A 20,668-nucleotide genomic window follows, 5' to 3' on the forward strand; every position below is an offset into this window, starting at 1 on the left:
AATAAACTTCAAAATGAGGAGAAAATTTATCATTGTTGTAATCTCACAAGACAAATGTTTTGGCCAACCAAATGCAGCCTACGCTGTGCATATTATTGATCCCGTGGGCAACATAACAGTCTGTGTTTTGTTAAGAGTTGCCTGTTTTTCGGTGGGATTTTACACTCACGGGATTTACATGAGAACGAGGAAGGCTCATGATGTGACATTTCCATCTACTGATTTATTATGTACTTATTATTCAGCCGTGCCCAGGTCAATCCTGAAGTTTTATGATATGGCACCTTTCAATTAATAACCAATCATTTCTGTGTTTTAATGTTGCAGTGTTTGTCTTTAAGTATGTTCTGTGTCCTTCAGTACGGTCAATAACATTTGAAACTTGTGTATATCCAGCGTACAATTGTTTAATATTGTATTTTGTCTATGAAGTGAAGCAACGGTTTTATTCCACTTGAGTTTTTAACTTGATAGCCGTTTTACAAGCGAACTGAAATCTTTATCTGAGAACTGGTTTATCTTGTTTTTAAAGGCAAGACGGTGCAAGTGAAAGTAATTAAAAATAAGAGGGACAAAAGTTATAGTTAATATTTGCAATATTTTCTAGAAAGTTATATTTAAATATGCAAAGAAAATGTTTAGCTAATTTGCATACGAATATAACACAAAAATCTGAACTTTGGATGAGGTCACGTACAAAATTCCCGTTTTGTTTACCTGACATATTAAGAGTCGGATGTTTTTACAGAGAGGAATCGGAGAATCTCCATAATTCAGTGTTGAAAATAATTAAATAACGCTGTAGATATAAACAAATAACTGTAAAAAACATTTGAAAAATTTATATAAATATAGCAAAACCCTCATGAAAAAAAATACTATAGTAATTTACCATAAACACTGTTTTTGTAGCATACTATAGTAAATTACTTGACTTAATGTTGCGATAACTATATGTAGTTGCTATAGCAACAACTATAAACAAATAGCTAAATAGTGTAGTTTTATAAAACTATAGGGTGTATTATACGTGATTTACTGTAGTAAGATTAATATATACACACACACAGCAGAGCGCACTTTACTATAGTATGGTTCAGAAACACTACAATATTTTGTATAAATTAATATAGTATCGTTTCATTGGCGTAAGTGCTTCAGAAGTGGATATTATGAAACAAAAATTGAGAAAACTCTCTTTAAATATATATCATATTTGAATTCATATTTTAATACAGGTGTATATTGAAAGTGAACACTTAAAGTTGTATTTAAGTGGGACTTACACTTTAGGAAACGTCAAAAAGCCCCAAATCTCCTATCTGACAGCTATAGGTGAATTGGAGGGAAACAAAAAACCGCATTATTGAGGATTTTCGCCTTAAAATGATCAACACACAAATGATGATCTTAAATTGAGTGTTAAACACACTTCACGGACACTTAAGTCTTACTGAAAAAAAGTAAACCTACACAAAAATGAAACATCTAGAAAAGTTGTATGCTAACATCGAAAGAAACGCCTTAAACGCTCACCTGTTCACGCGTTCAGCTGGAGAAAAGAGATGGAGAAAGTCAAAAAGACATCGAGTCAAAAACAAAGCACACTTCTTAGTGCGAGTACAGTCCATTAAGCTGACATATAACATGTAAATATATTTAGACGGAGCTGGATATCCGTTTGTTTGGTGGTTTTGTGCGGAAGAGAGCAGGTTTGCCTCATGGGGGTTTCAGTTTTATCTCTGACAGGCATCTCAAATACGTTTGTTTGAATCAATCGTTCAAATGAACCGATTCACTCGAGCATATTCGAGAGCGTCCGCGCGGCATTTTATCGGCTCATGTTTGTGGTTTATTTAGTTGTACTGACTCTGCTTATTTTGTGGAAAATACACATAAACTTGCTTCTGGGAATCTGACAAACAGTCAATGCATTTACAACATTTGTGAGTCAAAATAACTGAACAATTCCACTGAGTCAGTTCGTTCGTGTCTCGTTTAAACGATTCATTTTACTAATCATAAATATGAATATTTTTCAACATAGAATATTTACGATACTAACATTGTCTTACTTGATGAACTTTGGGATCCACATATTTACAAACAAATCAGCTAAGCGATCGTTTACCATCCGAGTCTTTTCTATTATGATTCACTTGATCAACCATCTCTGTAAAGTAGCTACCCCTGTCTGATAAACTGTGGGTTGGTTAAATATTGATGTGTTTTATGTTTTGACTTACATAAAGTACGTTTTGCTGTATTCAAACACAATTCTTTTCAAATTTCACCTCCTTTCCATTGAAAAAGCACTTTAATTAGGTCGTTGCTACATCTCAACAATGTTTGCTCGAATGAATCGTTCAAGGGAACCAATTTCAGATTTTATCAGCTCATGTTTGTGGTACTGACAAAAAGTCTGTGGATTAACAACACGTGAGTCAAAATAACTGAACAAAATATCAATCTACTTAAATACAGTCAATTCCACTGAGTCAGTTTGTTTGTGTCTCGTTGAAATGATTCATTTGCTAATCATAAATATGACTATTTATCAACATATAATATTTAAGTACTAACATTGTCTTACCTGATGAATGTTGGGATCCAAATCTTTACAACCAAATCAGTTAAGCGATCATTTACCATCCGAGTCTTTTCTATTATGATTCACTTGATCAACCATCTCTGTAAAGTAGCTACCTCTGTCTGATAAACTCTGGGTTGGTTAAATATTGACGTGTTTTATCTTTTTGAGTTACATAAAGTAGGTTTTGCTGTATTTAAACACAATTATTTTCAAATTTCACCTCATTCCCATGGAAAATGCACTTTAGGGTCGTAGCAGTGTTTTGGGAAATGATATCTAGCTCTTAACAGGTTGGCTACCCACCAGGATCCCAAAATATCAAACAATCCTTCAAGGAAATCATAACTAAACATATCTAAAGTTCAAGAGTGAAGAGCAGAAACATTTATTATAGCAACCATTTGTTATGAGAACAGTTTTTACAAAAGAACAGTTAAAAGTTAGCAAAAACAATTAACCCTTATGTGCTATCGAGTTGTTTTCATCCAGTATGGGGTGATTTTGAGTCTTAATTTGGCCACAACTTCCTCTGTGTTTCAGCAAATGGAGTAATTTTTGGTAACAAAACTTATTTTGACACATATTTTGGAAAAAATGCCTTGAAAATGTTCAAATATTCAACAATACACTCAAATTGACTACTCTTTTGTTATGTTGGGGGCTGTTTTTGCCCCATTGACGTCCATTATAATGACATTTTTTTGATTGTTAAGCCATGACAGCAAATAATCATATACTCTTGATCAGGCATGGGCAAACTCGATCCTCGAGGGCCGGTGTCCCTGCAGAGTTTTGCTCCAACTCTAATCAAACACACCTGAACACCCTAATTAGTGTCTTCAAGATCACTAGAAAGCTACAAGCAGGTGTGTTTGATTAGGGTTGGTGCAAAACTATGCAGGGACACCGGCCCTCCAGGATCGAGTTTGCCCATCCCTGCTTTTGATTGTTGGTGGAAGTCAATGGGGCAAAAACAGCCCCCAACATAACAAAAGGGTAGTCAGTTTGAACAGTACACAAGGGTTAAGACTTGCCATCAGAATCTGATACTGTGTTATATCTACTCTCTTCGTTTTTGGCTTGACTTGTGCAGCACATGTTCCATGACGTTTTGGTGGCAAAAAAGTAGCTAAAGCAGTCCAAACCGCAGTTCATATCCGACAAGCAAAATGCGCTGTGCAGGAAATTGTGCGCTATTAGTTTCGAATCGCAGCTGTAGTTATCCAGCTGATCTGCATACTCCTTTTGCACAATGTATTTAACAACGTAACCCAAATGAACCGGAAAGAAGCATATGATGAACACGATTAAATTAGCCATGATGATAAACATGCATTGGAGCTTTTCTGAACGTGATCCGACGTCCAGTTGTTTTCGTAGAGTGTGAATGACTCTTGCCGAGCAGTAAAGCATGATTAGAAATGGCAATACAAACCCGACGATAATTAGCAGTAAAATGAAATGTAGCGACAAGGTTTGCTTGACCCTCTGGAAGCACATGGTCTTATCGTTACTAGAGTCAGTTACGAAGTAAACAGGACTGATGGAGCAAATGGTAACCCATATGACGGCGCAAACCACCAGAGCACTTCGACAGGAGAAAATTTCCCTGGCTTTCATCGGATACTTAATAGCGACGTATCGTACGACACTTATGGCGGTGATAGTGAAGATGCTGACGTACATGTTGATGTAATAAAGCGACAAAACGAAATTGCAGAGTTTCTGTAAACCGCCTGCCAGTTCCCGGTTGTAGTAATGGATCTTAACAGGCAGGAAGATCAATAGGGCGCAGTCGGCGGCGACCATGTTGGAGATGTAGATGTTCATGTAGGTCCATTGGGTTTTGGGACGCCGGCAGAACTTCACTAACACATAGATGTTTCCCAGGATCCCGAGCACAAACATAGGAATGGACGTGACTTTTTGTAGAGTCAGGATGGGGTCGGTGAGGTTGAGCGTGCAGTTGGACATCGTAAAGCCTGTGGGAAAGCAAAACACGTGCATTGAGATACAGACTTGTAGACTTGTATATAATCACCTTAGTCCCTTTATTCATCAGGGAATGAACCGCCAACTTATCCAGCATATGTTTTACACAGATGCCCTTCCAGGTGCAGCCCAGTACTGGGAAACACCCATACACAGTCATTCACACACAAATACTACGGCCAATTTTGTTTACCCAATTCACCTATTGTGCATGTGTTTGGACTGTGGGGGAAACTGGAGCCCAATGGTCTTCTTTTTCAGTGTATCCTAAGTTAAATTAATTAAATTCATCTTTATTTGTATAGCGCTTTTACAATACCAATACCAATAACTTTTACAGTGGTTCTGACTATTAAGGAATAAATCTCAGTATGTCACCCTTCTAATGAGACCAAATCCATACATATACTGAAAATGGTTAAAAAAAAAAGCATGCAATTTACTTTGGGTATGCTATTTTTTAGGAATTTTAAGCAAGTTTTGCAGGAATGCTAATAGGTTAATTATTTTTGATTCCCACTCCAAATGCTGAATTTCCATAATGTGTAATGTAGGGCTGCACGATATATCGTTTAAGCATCGATATCGCAATATTGTGATCATTCGCAATAGTCACATGGCAATGATGATTTCTGCATTGGATATGTCTTTGGATATTGGCAATGTATATGCAACATTGACTTCATAATATTCACCTCAATTCTGATAATATTGAGTATGAGCGGGTGCAGCCGTTTGAATCTTTTTGGCTTAAGACTTCCGCTCTCATTCTCTTCCAATAATTTTTAGAGGTTAAAAACAGCTCGTTACGCTGCTTGATGTTGAAAACTGATATTTTCGATTTATATTATTCTGCTTTATCTGTATAGTCATGCAAACACTTGTTTGTAGAGCAAGTAGCTTGACCTGTTTTTTGCCGTTTATTATTTCTAGTCATTGCTCTCATAGGCAACTGATTCGGAAGTTCTAAAACAATCGCAAAAACGAGCCGCACTTCTGCATGTAGAATAAGGTCAATAATTTGAATGCGTTTTTGAGGTCTGTGATTACGGTGTATAATCATTTTAAACGCATTCAAGCATTAGAAATTGTACTGTTTGTAACTTGAATAATGATTAATTTCTAATCATGCCATTGCTTCACCTGAATACTGTTAGACTTCTCAGAAAAGAAACGATAAAAACTTGTTTATTTCAATTGTATCTTTTTCTTTACTGTATTTTTGTATGCTTATAGATTGTTTATTATCTATAATCTATATACGCAGATGCTCTTCCCTACAGAATCATCCCAATCAATCTAAAATGATAGATTCTTTATAAATAGAGATATTCAAGTCATCTGGTTAAATTGTATTCATATTGCAATATATATAAATCGCAGAATAACGAAATATCACACTGTTAAGAGTTATCCAATATCATGCAGCTCTACTATAATGAATAGACAAACTGGTTGTGTTGCGTTAAGCATTTACTCGCCAGATTTAACGCAAAGTAATTTTGCAAATGGTGCACAATTTTAAAGAACCTGCAATTTTTTTCTTAATTGCTTAAGATTACCTGCAGATTTTGGGCAACTGTGACATTGCTTAACAAATATTGTTGTTTTTATTACTTAAATTAATTTACATTTCATGACAGGAGCAATAGTTCAAATAATAAAAGAAATAACAATAAAAATAGATGGAAAAAACAAACATACAGTTGAAGTCAGAATTGTTAGCCCCCCTGTTTATTTTTTCCCCAATTTCTGTTTAATGGAGAAAAAAAATGTCAACACATTTCTAAATATAATAGTTTTATTAACTCATTTATAATAACTGATTTATTTTATCTTTGCCATGATGACAGCACATAATATTTGACTAGATATTCTTCAAGACACTTCTATACAGCTTAATGTGACATTTAAAGGCTTAATTAGGTTAACTAGGCAGGTTATGGTAATTAGGCAGGTTATTGTATAATGATGGTTTGTTCTGTAGAAAAAAAAAATGAAAACTGCTTTTATTCTAGCCGAAATAAAACAAATAAGACTTTCTCCAGAAGAAAAAATAATTTCAGACATACCGTGAAAATTTCCTTGCTCTGTTAAACATCATTTGGGAAATATTTAAAAAAGAAAAGAAAATCAAAAGGGGGTGAATAATTCTAACCTCAACTGTACGTGCTTTACTGATGGTGCCTTACTGATCAGATCAGTTGATTTTCAATATTTCCGAATACATAGTAAGCTCTATTGGGGTAAAGTTGGTTTTATATCCGCACTTTCAGACGTTCTCCTTAATAATATAATTTCAGAAAAGTATATTTTTGCAAATCTAAATAGTGAAATTATATAATCAGCCAATGACTATCAGAGTACAACATCGTTCACAGTCGATTAAATAGTGCTAATGTTGTTTTGAACTTTATATTATTATTATATGACTTTACATTGTTTATTATGGTACTTTGAATACTGGGTCTGAAATAGTATGTATGACTTCAAATATAGCATTGTCACGATACTGGAACTTGGTACTAATCGATACTGAAGTTTTAAAAACGTCCATTTCCCGTGAACATTTGAGCGCTACTGAGCATGTTCTTAAACAGTGCTGATTGGCTATTGTGTTCACGTGCTCAACAGAAATGACTTTGATGCACTGAACTCACCGCTGTTTTCTGAGTTTAAACGCATATATCGGGACACTGGAGTGTTTAAAAGCCATGTGGATCGCTTGTATGTCAGCTTACAGATAAACCAGCTGATCGACGTGACTTTAAAATGCTCTAGTGTCCCTGTATCTGTGATTACACTCAGTAAACAGCGGTGAGTTTGGTGAACCGATGACCTTCACAGCCAATCACAGTCATTCCTGTTGAGCATGTGAACACAATGGCATGTATATGTATATGTATATACATATATATATATATATATATATATATATATATATATATATATATATATATATATATATATATATATATATATATATATATATATATATATATATATATATATATATATATATATATATATATATATACATATATATACATATATATACATATATATATATATATATATACATATATATATATATATATATACATATATATACATATATATACATATATATATATATATATATATATATACATATATATATATATATATATATATATATATATATATATATATATATATATATATATATATATACATATATATATACATACATATATATATATATATATATATATACATATATATATATATACATATATATATATATATACATATATATATATATACATATATATATATATATATATATATATATATATACATATATATATATATATATATATATATATACATACACATATATATATATATATATATATATATATATATATATATATATATATATATATATATATATATATATATATATATATATATATATAGAGAGAGAGAGAGAGAGAGAGAGAGAGAGAGAGAGAGAAAGAGAGAGAAAGAGAGAGTTTTTCTTTTATTATATACAGCCTAGATTATGCCTTCCAGCAAGAAAACCAAAGGCAGGTCTATACACAGAATTTATATAATCAAAAGTTAGCCTTGCCAAAATCGTTTTGCCTTGCATCTTCAGAAATTCCCAACATATATGCACGCATGTCATTTCATGCATTCCCACACCCACTGCAACATTCCTCTGCTTGTGAACTGCTAACATATTTTGATGCGCACCAGTGGTGTTCAAAAAAAAGACCTCATTTTTGTTGTCCAAACTCCGAAGTCTCAACCTCAGTAGTGTGAAGTTCAGACTGTAGTACTTTAGCACTATAAAAATGACAAAAAACAACAACTGTAAAAGTGCTGCAGTACATAATTACTCAAATGAAAACATTTGTCATTTAATATTAACTGAAAATTCTAAAATATTGAAGTTCAGAAAAAGTTCAGAATAAGATTCTCCGAAAGGCTTTGAGTGTAAAAGGCTTTCATTTGGAGCCAAGAAAGAAGAAAAGAATAGATCCAGCAGGGGCTAGGAGTGGCTTCATATCATCAGATTGACTTTCACTTTCAGTTTGCGATCTCCAGCCTTGTATAACTCCTGCTCTGGGGCAGGTCAGCCTCTTACAATACATTATGGCGACAAAGTCAAAAAGTCAGATCTAAACAAGCCAACATTCTTGAGGGGAAGCGTAAACCGGAAATCTGGAACAATTATTTCCACCATATTTCCGTTCTTTCTTTCTTGTGTTGTTTTGTTTGTTTATAATAGGCTCCTATTTATTTTACTTATTAGTACAAACATATACCAATACTTGCAGATCATTTGATTTAAAAAGCGATGGTTTAAACAGTTTTTTTTTCATTAAAAACATGCCGTCATTCAGACCTCTACATCTGTTCTGAGCAGAGTCTGTTTTTTCAATTATCTGAAAATAAAAGAGGCACACTGAAAGGGTTTTCCCCATATAACATCAGACTCTCTTTCCAGACCTCAATAGTGAATCCAAGTCTTTAAAAGTCAGTATTTTGGTCATATATGGGTGGTAAAGTTGTTCACTTTGGCAGAACATAAAAACCTAACTGGAAAATGAACCACGGTTTATTATAATATAAGTGCAGTAACCATGTTTTTTGGCATTTGATTACCATTTACTTTAACTACAAATGGCAAGCTATGGTTAGTGTAACAGAATATGCTTAATTTGAGTAGTGTTTGTTTGTTATTTATATTGGCAGCACGGTGGCTCAGTGGTTAGCACTGTCGACTCACAGCATGAAAGTCGCTGGTTCAAGTCCTGGCTTGGCCAGTTGGCATTTCTGCGTGGAGTTTGCATGTTCTCCCCATGTTGGTGTGGGTTTCCTCCGGGTGCTCCGGTTTCCCCCACAGTCCAAACACATGCGCTACAGGGGAATTGATGAACTAAATTGGCTGTACTGCATGAGTGTGTGTGCGCATGTGAAAGTGTTTGGGGGTTTTCTTAGTAGTTGGTTGCAGCTGGAAGGGCATCGCAGTGTAAAACATATGCTGGAATAGTTGGCGGTTCATTCCACTGTGGGGACCCCTGATGAATAAAGGGTCTAAGCTGAAGGAATATTATTTGTACCATAAGCATTGATTTCCATAAGGAATGATTTGCATCACTCAGCAAACAAATTACATTCACAAACGGTAATAAAACATTTTCATATATTTTCATAAATATATTTTATAATCTATTTTAAATATACAAAAAATGGCCCAAAAATATTTATGCTTGCATAAAAATACATTGAAATCTATTTTGTCAAATAAATATATTTTCCTCATATTTAGTTCCCAAAAAAAGTGTACCAATCAGGAAAAATAGTTTGCTAAGCTCATGTTGAGTTTTTAAATGACAAGTTAAAACATTCAATAATAAAATTGTCAATAATAGGAAGTTAATATGGTCATCATTTCTCCAGGATAACGTCACATTTCTAATTAAGTCAAGTTTTAAACAGTAAGACGAGCACAAAAACTTACTATAGAGCAGAGATGCCCAAACTAGGGCCCGGGGGCCAACGTTGGCCCATGTAACCTTTAATTTGGCCCGCCGTCCTATCTGAGAAGAGCGGGAGAATGATGGGCATGGTTTGCAGATTGTCAATTCAGATTTAATGTAACCATTTCTTCGTTTGCTTTACTGTTAAAAGCTGTGTAAGGCTTGGAGCTCGCGCTGCTATTCTGAACCAATAATCGGAAACAGAAAGCAGTTGACGGATGGCGTGTTTAAATCCATTACTTATCTGACTCCACTGTAATTAAGTTATTAAAACTATTATGTTTAGAAATGTGTTGAAGAAATCCGCTCTCTGTTAAACAGAAATTGGGGAAAAAAATAAACAGGGGGGCTAATAATTCTGACTTCAACTGTATGAGCTGTTGGGGATGTTTTCATCCACTCTGGGGTCATCATCTGGGTCTTCATTTGACCATAACTTTCTCGGTTTCAGCTAGCAGAATGATTTTTGGTGGCGAATCTTATTTTGAAACATATTTCGAGAAAATAGGGCGACGCAGTGGCGCAGTAGGTAGTGCTGTCACCTCACAGCAAGAAGGTTGCTGGTTCAAGTCCCGGCTGGGTCAGTTGGCGTTTCTGTGTGGAGTTTGCATGTTCTCCCCGTGTTCACGTGGGTTTCCTCCGGGTGCTCCGGTTTCCCCAACAGTCCAAAGACATGGTGTAGGTGAATTGGGAAGGCTAAAATGTCCGTAGTGTATGAGTGTGAATGAGTGTGTATGGATGTTTCCTAGATATGGGTTGCAGCTGGAAGGGCATCCGCTGCGTAAAACATATGCTGGAATAGTTGGCGGTTCATTCCGCTGTGGCGACCCCTGATTAATAAAGGGATTAAGCCAAAAAAAATGAATGAAAATTTGAGAAAATGCTTTGAATTAAAAAAAAAAAACTCTGTGATACACTAATTTACTGTCCTTTTGTTATGTTCGGGATGAAAACATCCACTGAATAAAACTGCTGTAGAAATGCTCAACCTCAGTCCTGATCAAAACTACTGAATTTCTTAGAAAATTACATGACTTTAATTGAAACTCTTAAACTAAATTAAATTAAAACTCTTTAATTGGCAAATTCATAAATAATGTCACTGATTTGGTGATATAAAAACACAAAATGACCCATTTTCAACATAAGAAGTAATTGTGGACTGGATTATTTCATCTTTTATCACAGTCTTCAACATGTGAATGATTAGTAACAACATTAGCTTTGATGCATTGGGAGATTTTCATCTTTTCTCCCTGATTTAATTTGAATTTGGCTGTTTTTGCCCCACTGACATCGTCATGTAATTTTCTAAGAAATGTAGTAGTTTTGATCAAGATTGAGGTTGATTAACAGATTTATTCAAAAATAAATAAATCTGATGGATTTTTTCAGCAGTTTAATTCAGTGGATGTTTTCATCCTGAACATAATGAAAGGGTAGTAAATGTGCAGTGCACAAGGGCTAACAGGAAACCGTTATCAGTAAGAAACGCTGTTATCATGCTGAGGTACATCTTTACAGCGCTACAACTCGGTTATTAGAGGCGAAAATAAGGGGATTTTCATGCACCTCAGAATAACTCCTGAATCTCAACTACGACTTACACAAGCCAAACCCGCACAGAACTTCAGATAACGCTCAGTTTAACGACTGCAGAAGCTTTTACTTTAAATAAGTTTGCATTTACTGCTGTAAAGATGTATTTTAAGCATGTACATTAAGATATAACAGTATTATAAACAGATTTCAAGTCAAATATATCAACCGTATCAAATAAAACTGCAGTGTTTCAGCAATAACTAAAGAAAGACGACTGCAATAAGTCATGCGTGTTATTATTTATCAACTGCAGATGCATAATATTAATCAACTGCAGATGTTTACTTCATTATATTATTATGTAGGATTAAATGTAAAACTCATAATAGTAAAGTATACACAGGCTCCTTTTCACCATATAGTTCAACATGCAATGCTTTAAACGTTCCCTTTCTCCTTCATACTTCATTCTCCTGCAGGTCTTCTTCTCTTTTTGATTTACTCTACTTCACAGTAAATTGAAAGTCAACATAATCAGTCTTACCCTGTTCAAATGCACGAGTGGAAGAAATCCCGTCTGGTCAAATCTGAAGGAAATCTACTTTCGAGCACAATAGCGTCTTGTGTAGACAGATAGCCTTTTATTAGAGAGTATAAACGAGGTTGTGCGCCGACATGCAGGATGTTTTCCCAGCCCTCTGATGGAGAAACCCGACACCTTCTGCAGCACTAGCTAACAGATGACTGCCAGCTCTGCTCGGGAATCCTCTCAGCGTACGAATGAACTTAATTATCTGCGTGTGTGTGTGTGTGTGTGCTGGGAAAAATGAGTGTGTTTAGCCACACATTTTGATGTCATCCAGCTGTTTGCATTGTGTGGGGTCCAATCTGTCACTTTAGCTACTATTAAAGTGATCAATTCAGCCGATATATAAACAGATTTCGGTGGCTTAGTGGTTAGCACTGTCACCTCACAGCAAGAAGGTCACCGGTTCGAAGTCCCGGCTTGGCCAGTTGGCATTTCTGCGTGGAGTTTGCATGTTCTCCTCATGTTGGTGTGGGTTTCCTTCGGGTGCTCCGGTTTCCCCCACAGTCCAAACACATGCGCTATAGGGGAATAGATGAACTAAATTGGCCATAGTGAATGAGTGTTTATGGATGTTTTCCAGTACTGGGTTGCAGCTGAAAGGTCATCCGCTGTGTAAAACATGCTGGAATAGTTGGCGGTTCATTCAACTGTGGCGACCCCTGATTAATAAGGGACTAAGCCAAAAAGAAAGTATATATTTACTCCATATGGGATAAGCTTTAGGATATTACAAGTAGTCTGTAACATATATAGTCTGTATATTATTGCCTCACGTGTTAGTCTCTTTAGATGAACGCGTCTGCTAAATATACTGTATTTAAATGTGTTGTAAAGTCAGCGTGAACCGGAAGTTGTTGCCGACTTTCATTATATTATGATGAGGAAATGGAACGGTGAATAGGGGGCGGGGTTTTGTTTGCGCTCCTCCTCTTTTCTTTCGTTAGCGGTAAAGCCTAGCTACGCATACGCACGTCAATATAGCATCATTTTTGTGATAATTAACATTTTTACAGTACGGTGATGGTTGAGTTTAGGGTTGGGGTGGGAATACATGTTAAAAAAATAAGATGTATTGGGTAATTTAATAAATAAAAGGAATAATACTCGGTACAGCGACTGTTTTTACGTTACTGTGACGGTTAGGGTGGGGGTAGACGATAATAAAAAACAATTAATGGCAAATTTAATAAATGATAAATCATTCTCGTTAACTTCCGTCCGCAACCATGTCTTATCCAGCAAGTAAGATTTGGAGGGGTGTGGCTATGCTAATTTCACCCGATCCGTCAAACTGACGTCATTAGCGAAGGATTGCTGTTTTAGAGATGGTCAGATTTTTATTAACGATCAATCTCAGTGGATTAACTCGCATTATAATATTATTCGTTCACCTTAAAAATAAAAGTTTGAGTAATTATTTTTACAAATCTGTTTTTTAGTAAAGGATGAAAATAAATGTATATTTTTAACATTGGTAAAGTGTTTCAGAATATATAATAATCGCTTAACAATATTTCAAAAATCAGTTTTAAGAAACAACTCATAGTTTTTTATTTGATGTTATTTTTTTGTTAAATTCTCCATTTGGAGAGTTTCCAGCTAATTCTCTCAAGATTTTACAATACATCCACAATTCTGCCGCACGTGTGTCGACACGCACATCGTCTCGGTCTCACATCACTCCTGTACTCCAACAGCTCCACTGGCTGCCCGTCAAGACTCGTATTGATTTTAAGATATAAAGCGGTTCATGGTTCTGCTCCAGGTTACATTTGTCCGTTTCCTCTACCTCTCGCTGTCTACGCTCTGCCTCTGGTCCTACGCTGTTTGAGCCTTGCTGCAAACTCAGCACCATGGGAGGCAGGGCGTTCTCTTTCCGTGCCCCCAAACTGTGGAATGCTCCTCCCACTAATATTAGGAATGCCGGCTCATTGGACGCTTTTAAAAAGCTACTTAAAACTCATCTGTTTAGGACTGTTTTTAATTTGGGATATCTTTTATTTTTACTGTGTTTTTACGGTATTTACTTAGTGTTTTACTGTGCTTTGTTGTTTTTACTTTCTTGTAAGTGATTTTGGTTTTAGAAAAGCGCGTTATAAATAAAATATATTATTATCATTATTATTAATAAACTATTTTATTAGTTTAAGAAAAAAATACACATTTCTAACAAGTAAATATTTATACAAATTGTTTAAAACAACATAAAACTTCAGCATTATTAAGTATTAGAATTGTTTTTAGACAATTAGTTCTTTTATAAAAGAAAAAAAGCTTTATTTTAATCCTATTTAGCAGTACTTGCTTGTATAATTAGTTTGAAGATTTCATTTTTAAGCTAAGAACAACAGTCAGAATGGGGATTTTGATTAAAGAGTACCACAATAGTGGTTTAAATGGTCCAGCTTAAGATAACAATGTGCGCTAACAAAAGAAACACTGTACATTTCCATTTCACGCATGCTTCTAAATGTGCACGGCTCTATAAAGACGGCCTTTAATAACCCATTAGGATTTTGACTATAAGAGAACATTTGGAAATATATTGGAAATCAGCAGTCATTTTTCACCGTTACTATAGAAGTCGATGGCTAGAAAACTCATTACTGTCAAGATGTAATTTTGTGTGAACTGCCAGCCTGATCTCACGAGAAAACGGAAGTATTTTACGTTTTCTCAGTTTAGTGGCTAATTCGTATGAAATTGTACGATTTTAAAAAGGAGGCGTGGCACCTAACCCCGCCCCTAAACCCAACAGTCAATGGGGGATGAGCAAATCATTCTAAAGCTGCGGCCACACTGGGCTTTTCCTCCCATAGACTTCCATTCATATGCACACGAATGCGTCAGACCGGAAACGCAAGGTCATGCGTCAAGTTTCGCAGGTTGCTGCAGTGCAAAGTTCAAGCTTGGTGAACTCTGACCTGCGAAATCGCATCACTTGACTGCGTGAGACCAATCGAGGATCAAAACAGGACCTCTCTGGACAGAAATTTAAAACATGAAGCAATCGCTAGCTTTTTTAAATGTCTAATCATCTTGTTTAATCCCGCCCCTTTTCGTAGCGCCGCACGACAGAATTTCGCACACACAATGCCCGGTGTGACCGCAGCTTAAATCGTACGAATTCATATGAATTAGCCACTAAATCAAAAAGTTAGGAACTACCCCTTTAACATATGAAGCAGGTTTACGCTAGCCTATTTAAAACAGTCTCTTAAATCAAAACTCTAATTATTGAGTGTATTATTAAATCATCTTCACAAATTTGATGCAGAGATTTTTTTTTACAGAAAACATGGAGAAGTGTATCACTGAATGATTATTTAGGTTTTAAAGTGATCTTAGCATCAATAAAACTTAACAGAAGAACAAAAAGAGCTGCGATTGTTTCATTTGTAAGATAATGCTCATTAAACTGAGCGTTCTCTGAAGTTCTGTCTGGGTTTGACTTGTGTAAGTCGTAGCTGAGATTCAGACCTGGAGTTTTTCTGAGGTGCATGAAAATCCCCTTATTTTCCTTGTAGCGCTGCAAAGATTTCCTGTTAGCCCTTGTGCACTGTTCACATGTACTACCCTCTTGTAATGTTCGGGATGAAAACATCCACTGAATTAAACTGCTGTAAATATGCATCAGATAATTTATTTATTACCTTTTTTTTTGGCATAAATCTGTTAATCAGTCTCAGTCCTGACCAAAACTACTACATTATTTAGAAAATGACAGGATTTTAACTCTTTAATTGGCAAGTTCATAAATGGTGTCACTGATTTGGTGAAAAACACACACAAAATGACGTATTTTCAATATAAAAAGTAATTGTGGACTGGATTTTTTAATCTTTTATCACAGTCTTGGACATGTGAATGATTAATAACAACATTGTCTTTGATGCATTGGTAGATTTTCACCTTTTCTCCTTAATTTACTGTTGGTGGCTGTTCTTGCCCCATTGACTTCTATTATAAGCACATTTGATGGTGCATAAATACACAGTCCTTGTTTTTGTTTACTCCATGTAGTTCTGAGAGCTGAGATGCGCATTTAGATTTTCTCAGACTCATCAAGGTAAGTGCGTAAAGATCACTCTCACACACACACACTTTAATTTGCTGTTATACTCCATATACAATCCAGAAACTAAGCTTGTTTGTTTTGCACAGATCTATTTAAAGGATTAATGGTGCCAACTGATGATCAACAGTAAATATGATCAATTTGACCTCCTCCCAACAGGGAAAACCACCAACAACCACAAATGCAGGATTATATGGTGTCATGGCTTTGTAATAAAAAACAAAATGTGCTTATAATAGAAGTCAATGGAGCAAGAACAGCCACCAGCAGTAAATCAGGGAGAAAAGATGAAAATCTACCAATGCATCAAAGACAGTGTTATGAATCGTTCACATGTCCAAGACTGTGATAAAAGATTAAAAAAAATCCAGTGCAAAACTACTCTTTATATTAAAAATGTGTCATTGTGTGTGTTTTTTCCCACAAAATCAGTGACATCCTTTATGAATTTGCCAATTAAAGAGTTAAAATCCTGTGATTTGTAAGAAATGTAGTGGTTCTGATGTTGATTAACAGATTTATGCCAAAATAAATATTTCTCTGATGCAGTTTTACAGCTGTTCAAACTGAAACTGATGTTTTCATCCTGAACAGAACTAAACAGTAGCGTATTTGAAACATGCACAAGAGATTTTTCAGTGAAAAGTCCTTAAAACAACAGGTTTTTTTATCTTTCTGTGAGAAAGAGAGTGATTAAAAGTGCACTTGATGTATGACATGGAAAAATATCAACTATTTATATTTCTAAAATCAGAAGAGTAATTACTCTTGGCAGAGATGAAGACAGACATCCTGAAGATCCATAAACAAATACCACAGCTGCTAAACAAATCCATCATGCATGTTTAGACTGAAGTCAACAAACACACTGGAGACGCCGAGCTTCCTTAGCACTTGATTTATTCAAACAATGCCAAAGCCAGTCTCACAGAGACCACTTTGAATTACACATTAGGCAATAAATAGACCCAAAAACAAGAGGTTTACTTACATATTCATACAAAAATCCAACACTTCCATAGTGCAATAATAGAAACAAACTCTTGCATTGTAGTTATTAGACAGTCGTTGAGGTTTTTGCGACGATTAGTTGAAATGTTGTGCGAATCCACTGTTATTATCGTTTACATGGATCAGGGAATCTCTGTTTGGTAGGGCAACTGCAGGAAAATCGCTCCTGAGAATTAGCGCCATGCAAAAAACAATAATGATGATAAAAATAAAGCGCAACAACTTCACGCAATTTAATTCCGGAGCGCCTGAAGGATATATACGGACTCCCATGATGCATTGCGAGTCGGCCCTTGAGCCCTGAGCGAGATTTTTTTTTTTTTTAGCACCGTCTAAAATAAACAGAGCCTCGCCACAGCGCCCCCAACAGGACACACTATAAAGTGCACTCGAATCACACCTCGTGGACACGTCGCAACAGATTAATAATACACACACTCACACACAGACATACACGCGCACAAAAACCATGCATATTTTTGGACCGCTTTCGTCAAGTATCACAAATCTCTGAGCCCTGAACGCAACTTATTTCGTTTAGTTTCGCGCACACATGCGTTTTATAATGGATAATTGGACTTTCGACGCACCTGATGCATTAAAAGTCACTTTTATTATCATTTTTTAATACAATCTTTTTTTTTTTTTTACATTTAGAAATAACGAAGAAACCGTCGTATTTGGCGAACGCGTCTCCGTTAAGTATAAAAACATGAACGACGTTACAAAACGTGTGTTAAATACCTGATTCTTATTTTTTTTTCTCTTCTTTTGTGCATAGACGATACATACAGTAATACTAAGGGTCGGCTAGCTAGCTTAGAGCTCTGTCTTATTTTTTGTAAATTCGTTAAACCTGAACATGGTTTAATATGGCAACCCCCTTTAAAGATAAACGAAACAAACATTAGAATGAAAGACGCTGTGGTTCCAGAAGAAGATAAAGCAGGCAATCGATCAAAAATAAAGGAAGTCACGGTCGACATGGCTGTGAAATGTTCGACTGGTGAAATGAAGGCGCTGAAATGCTTTCGTTCGTCTCTCCGTCTGTCTTTGGTTGTTTTTGCGGAGCGAGTGAACACACACACGTTTTCGCATCTCTTGGCAGAAAGTGATGTGCAAATGAAGACGTCCCAGCAGCTCCGGCAGGCGTTTCGGTGCTTTTCCACAGTTCGCCTCCAGGACACTTCCTATGTTTCTTTATATCTGATGGGAGAAAACAACAGCATGGTGTCACTTCCTGAAGATTCGGTACTTTTAGGACAACTGCATTTCATTGAGCTGCACTTGTACATGAGTAAAGACAATAAAGATTAATCTATTCGCTTTTTTAAAATATTGTTTTATTTTTAGAGTTATTATTATTATTATTATTATTATTAGATACATTTCAGTACCAGTATTTTATAAATTAGTTTGCTGAACAACACCAGCAACTAAAAAAGACAATATACTATTTTCAAATTGTAGTAAATATTTGTGTGAATGTAAATGTTTTATTTATTTATTTATAAGAAAAGCGGCACAAGAGTAACATTAATATAAAATCTCTAACATAACTATCATATTTAATAGTTTGTGTCATATATATTTAAGTGGAATATAGGATATATTTGATAAACAAAAAAAATACATAAAAAGTAGTAAATATTCTCAAATATATATATATTATTTTTATGTTTTAGAAAATATTTGCATATAATGTATAATAAATCGTATATATTTATATATATATATAAGGGGGTGAACGACTAGATTTTTGAAAGTTGACTTTTATGCTATCAAAGTCGAGCCAATGTCGCTGGTGACGTCATCAATAAAACACAAGATGCAAATGTGTCACAAAAAAAGATTTGCAACAGGCCACAATTTGCGATTTATTTGCAGCACGACTAGTCGACGTCATTCAAAAAATGTCACAGCAGAGCATTAAAGCCGATTAGTTTGGGCATATATATATATATATATATATATGCCCAAACTAATCGGCTTTAATGCTCTGCTGTGATAGCATAAAAGTCAACTTTCAAAAATCTAGTCGTTCACATACATACATACATATACACATAGAAGAGTATGTATGTATGTATGTATGTATGTATGTATGTATATATATATATATATGTATATGTATATATATGTATATATATATATATATATATGTATATATATATATATATATATATGTATATATATATATATATATATATATATATATATATATATATATATATATATATATATATATATATATATATATATATATATATATATATATATATATATATATATATATATATATATGTTTGTGTGTGTGTGTATATATATATATATATATATATGTATATATGTATATATATATGTATATATATGTATATGTATATATATATATATATATATATATATATATATATATATATATATATATATATATATATATATATATATATATATATATATATATATATATATATGTATATATATATATATATATACACAACTGCTGTGTGTGTGTGTGTGTGTGTGTGTGTGCAGCAGAAGCAGATATTACTGAAAGGTGTGTACTGTATATCTGTGTGTGTGTCTTACCTGCTGCTGTGTAAAGTGAGATCAGGTAAAGCTCCGAGAGACGACAGCTGCTCCTCTAAAGCCACGATACGCAGACCGATGTATCCAGACGACAACAGCAGCAGAAACACCCTAAACACAATCACACAGTCAGTAACACACCACTGACAGAACAACCGGTTATTATTAGGAAATGTGTGTGTAAACATGTCTTAAAATCTCTTCAAATCATGCATGAATTCGATATTAGCGATATTTCAGAAATATTTGGAAAGCTTTTAGAAATGTGCTTGAATTAATGTGATGGAAATGCTGACAAATATGACTAAATTAATAAATAGAGATCTATTGTAGGACATCAGTATAAATGCATGGTCAAATACTGAATACATGTAAAGGAGTAATATTAAATCAGAACTTACACCTGTAACAGTGTAAAAGTATTTACCCACTATTTTATACATCATTTTACATGAAAGAAATATTAATATGGATTAATAAAACTGTTCATTAATTTTAATTCACACATTACTTTCAGTAATGACGCTGTAGTAGTCAAATATTAATTTTTTCACCAAAATGTTTAGTCGATTTTTCATTTCAGGGAGAAAATTAATTATTAAATAAATAAATAATAATAATTTATGAATCACTATAACAACTGCATATGGACATTTCACAAACTACTTAAAATATTGTGCAAATATAAATTCATATACATTTGTACGGTATAAACTTTCTATAACTGTAGAAAACATTCA

General features: G+C 34.5%; 3 protein-coding genes across 7 annotated transcripts in view; all 3 read right to left on the reverse strand.

The window, feature by feature from the left end:
• Positions 1–1,754, reverse strand: part of gpr35.2 (G protein-coupled receptor 35, tandem duplicate 2) — an 11,016-nt gene extending 9,262 nt beyond the window's left edge. For 2 of the 3 annotated variants that reach the window (XM_056447848.1, XM_056447846.1), the window contains exon 1: positions 1,537–1,754. The gene's annotated coding sequence lies outside the window, so the exon portion shown is untranslated. Of the gene's footprint in view, positions 1–1,286; positions 1,330–1,536 lie in introns of all 3 variants that reach the window. The other variant, XM_056447847.1, reaches the window with a different exon arrangement.
• Positions 1,755–2,833: 1,079 nt separating this feature from the next.
• Positions 2,834–12,227, reverse strand: gpr35.1 (G protein-coupled receptor 35, tandem duplicate 1). Its single transcript, XM_056447900.1, has 2 exons — positions 12,206–12,227; positions 2,834–4,575 (listed from the first exon to the last, which is right to left on the reverse strand). The coding sequence occupies exon 2, from the start codon at positions 4,565–4,567 to the stop codon at positions 3,617–3,619; it is 951 nt and encodes a 316-aa protein (XP_056303875.1). The 5' UTR covers positions 4,568–4,575; positions 12,206–12,227; the 3' UTR covers positions 2,834–3,616.
• A 4,984-nt stretch (positions 12,228–17,211) lies between these two features.
• The window catches only part of si:zfos-943e10.1 (GRAM domain-containing protein 2B), a 29,651-nt gene continuing 26,194 nt past the window's right edge, over positions 17,212–20,668 (reverse strand). For all 3 annotated transcript variants that reach the window (XM_056448178.1, XM_056448180.1, XM_056448179.1), the window contains exons 12-13: positions 19,929–20,039; positions 17,212–18,545 (exon numbers count right to left, since the gene is read on the reverse strand). In XM_056448178.1, coding sequence (XP_056304153.1) covers positions 18,530–18,545; positions 19,929–20,039 — 127 coding nt within the window. In that variant the 3' untranslated portion in view covers positions 17,212–18,529. The remainder of the gene's footprint in view (positions 18,546–19,928; positions 20,040–20,668) is intronic.

This window comes from Danio aesculapii, chromosome 22 (genome assembly GCF_903798145.1).
Source record: "Danio aesculapii chromosome 22, fDanAes4.1, whole genome shotgun sequence".
Classification (NCBI taxonomy): Eukaryota; Metazoa; Chordata; class Actinopteri; order Cypriniformes; family Danionidae; genus Danio; species Danio aesculapii.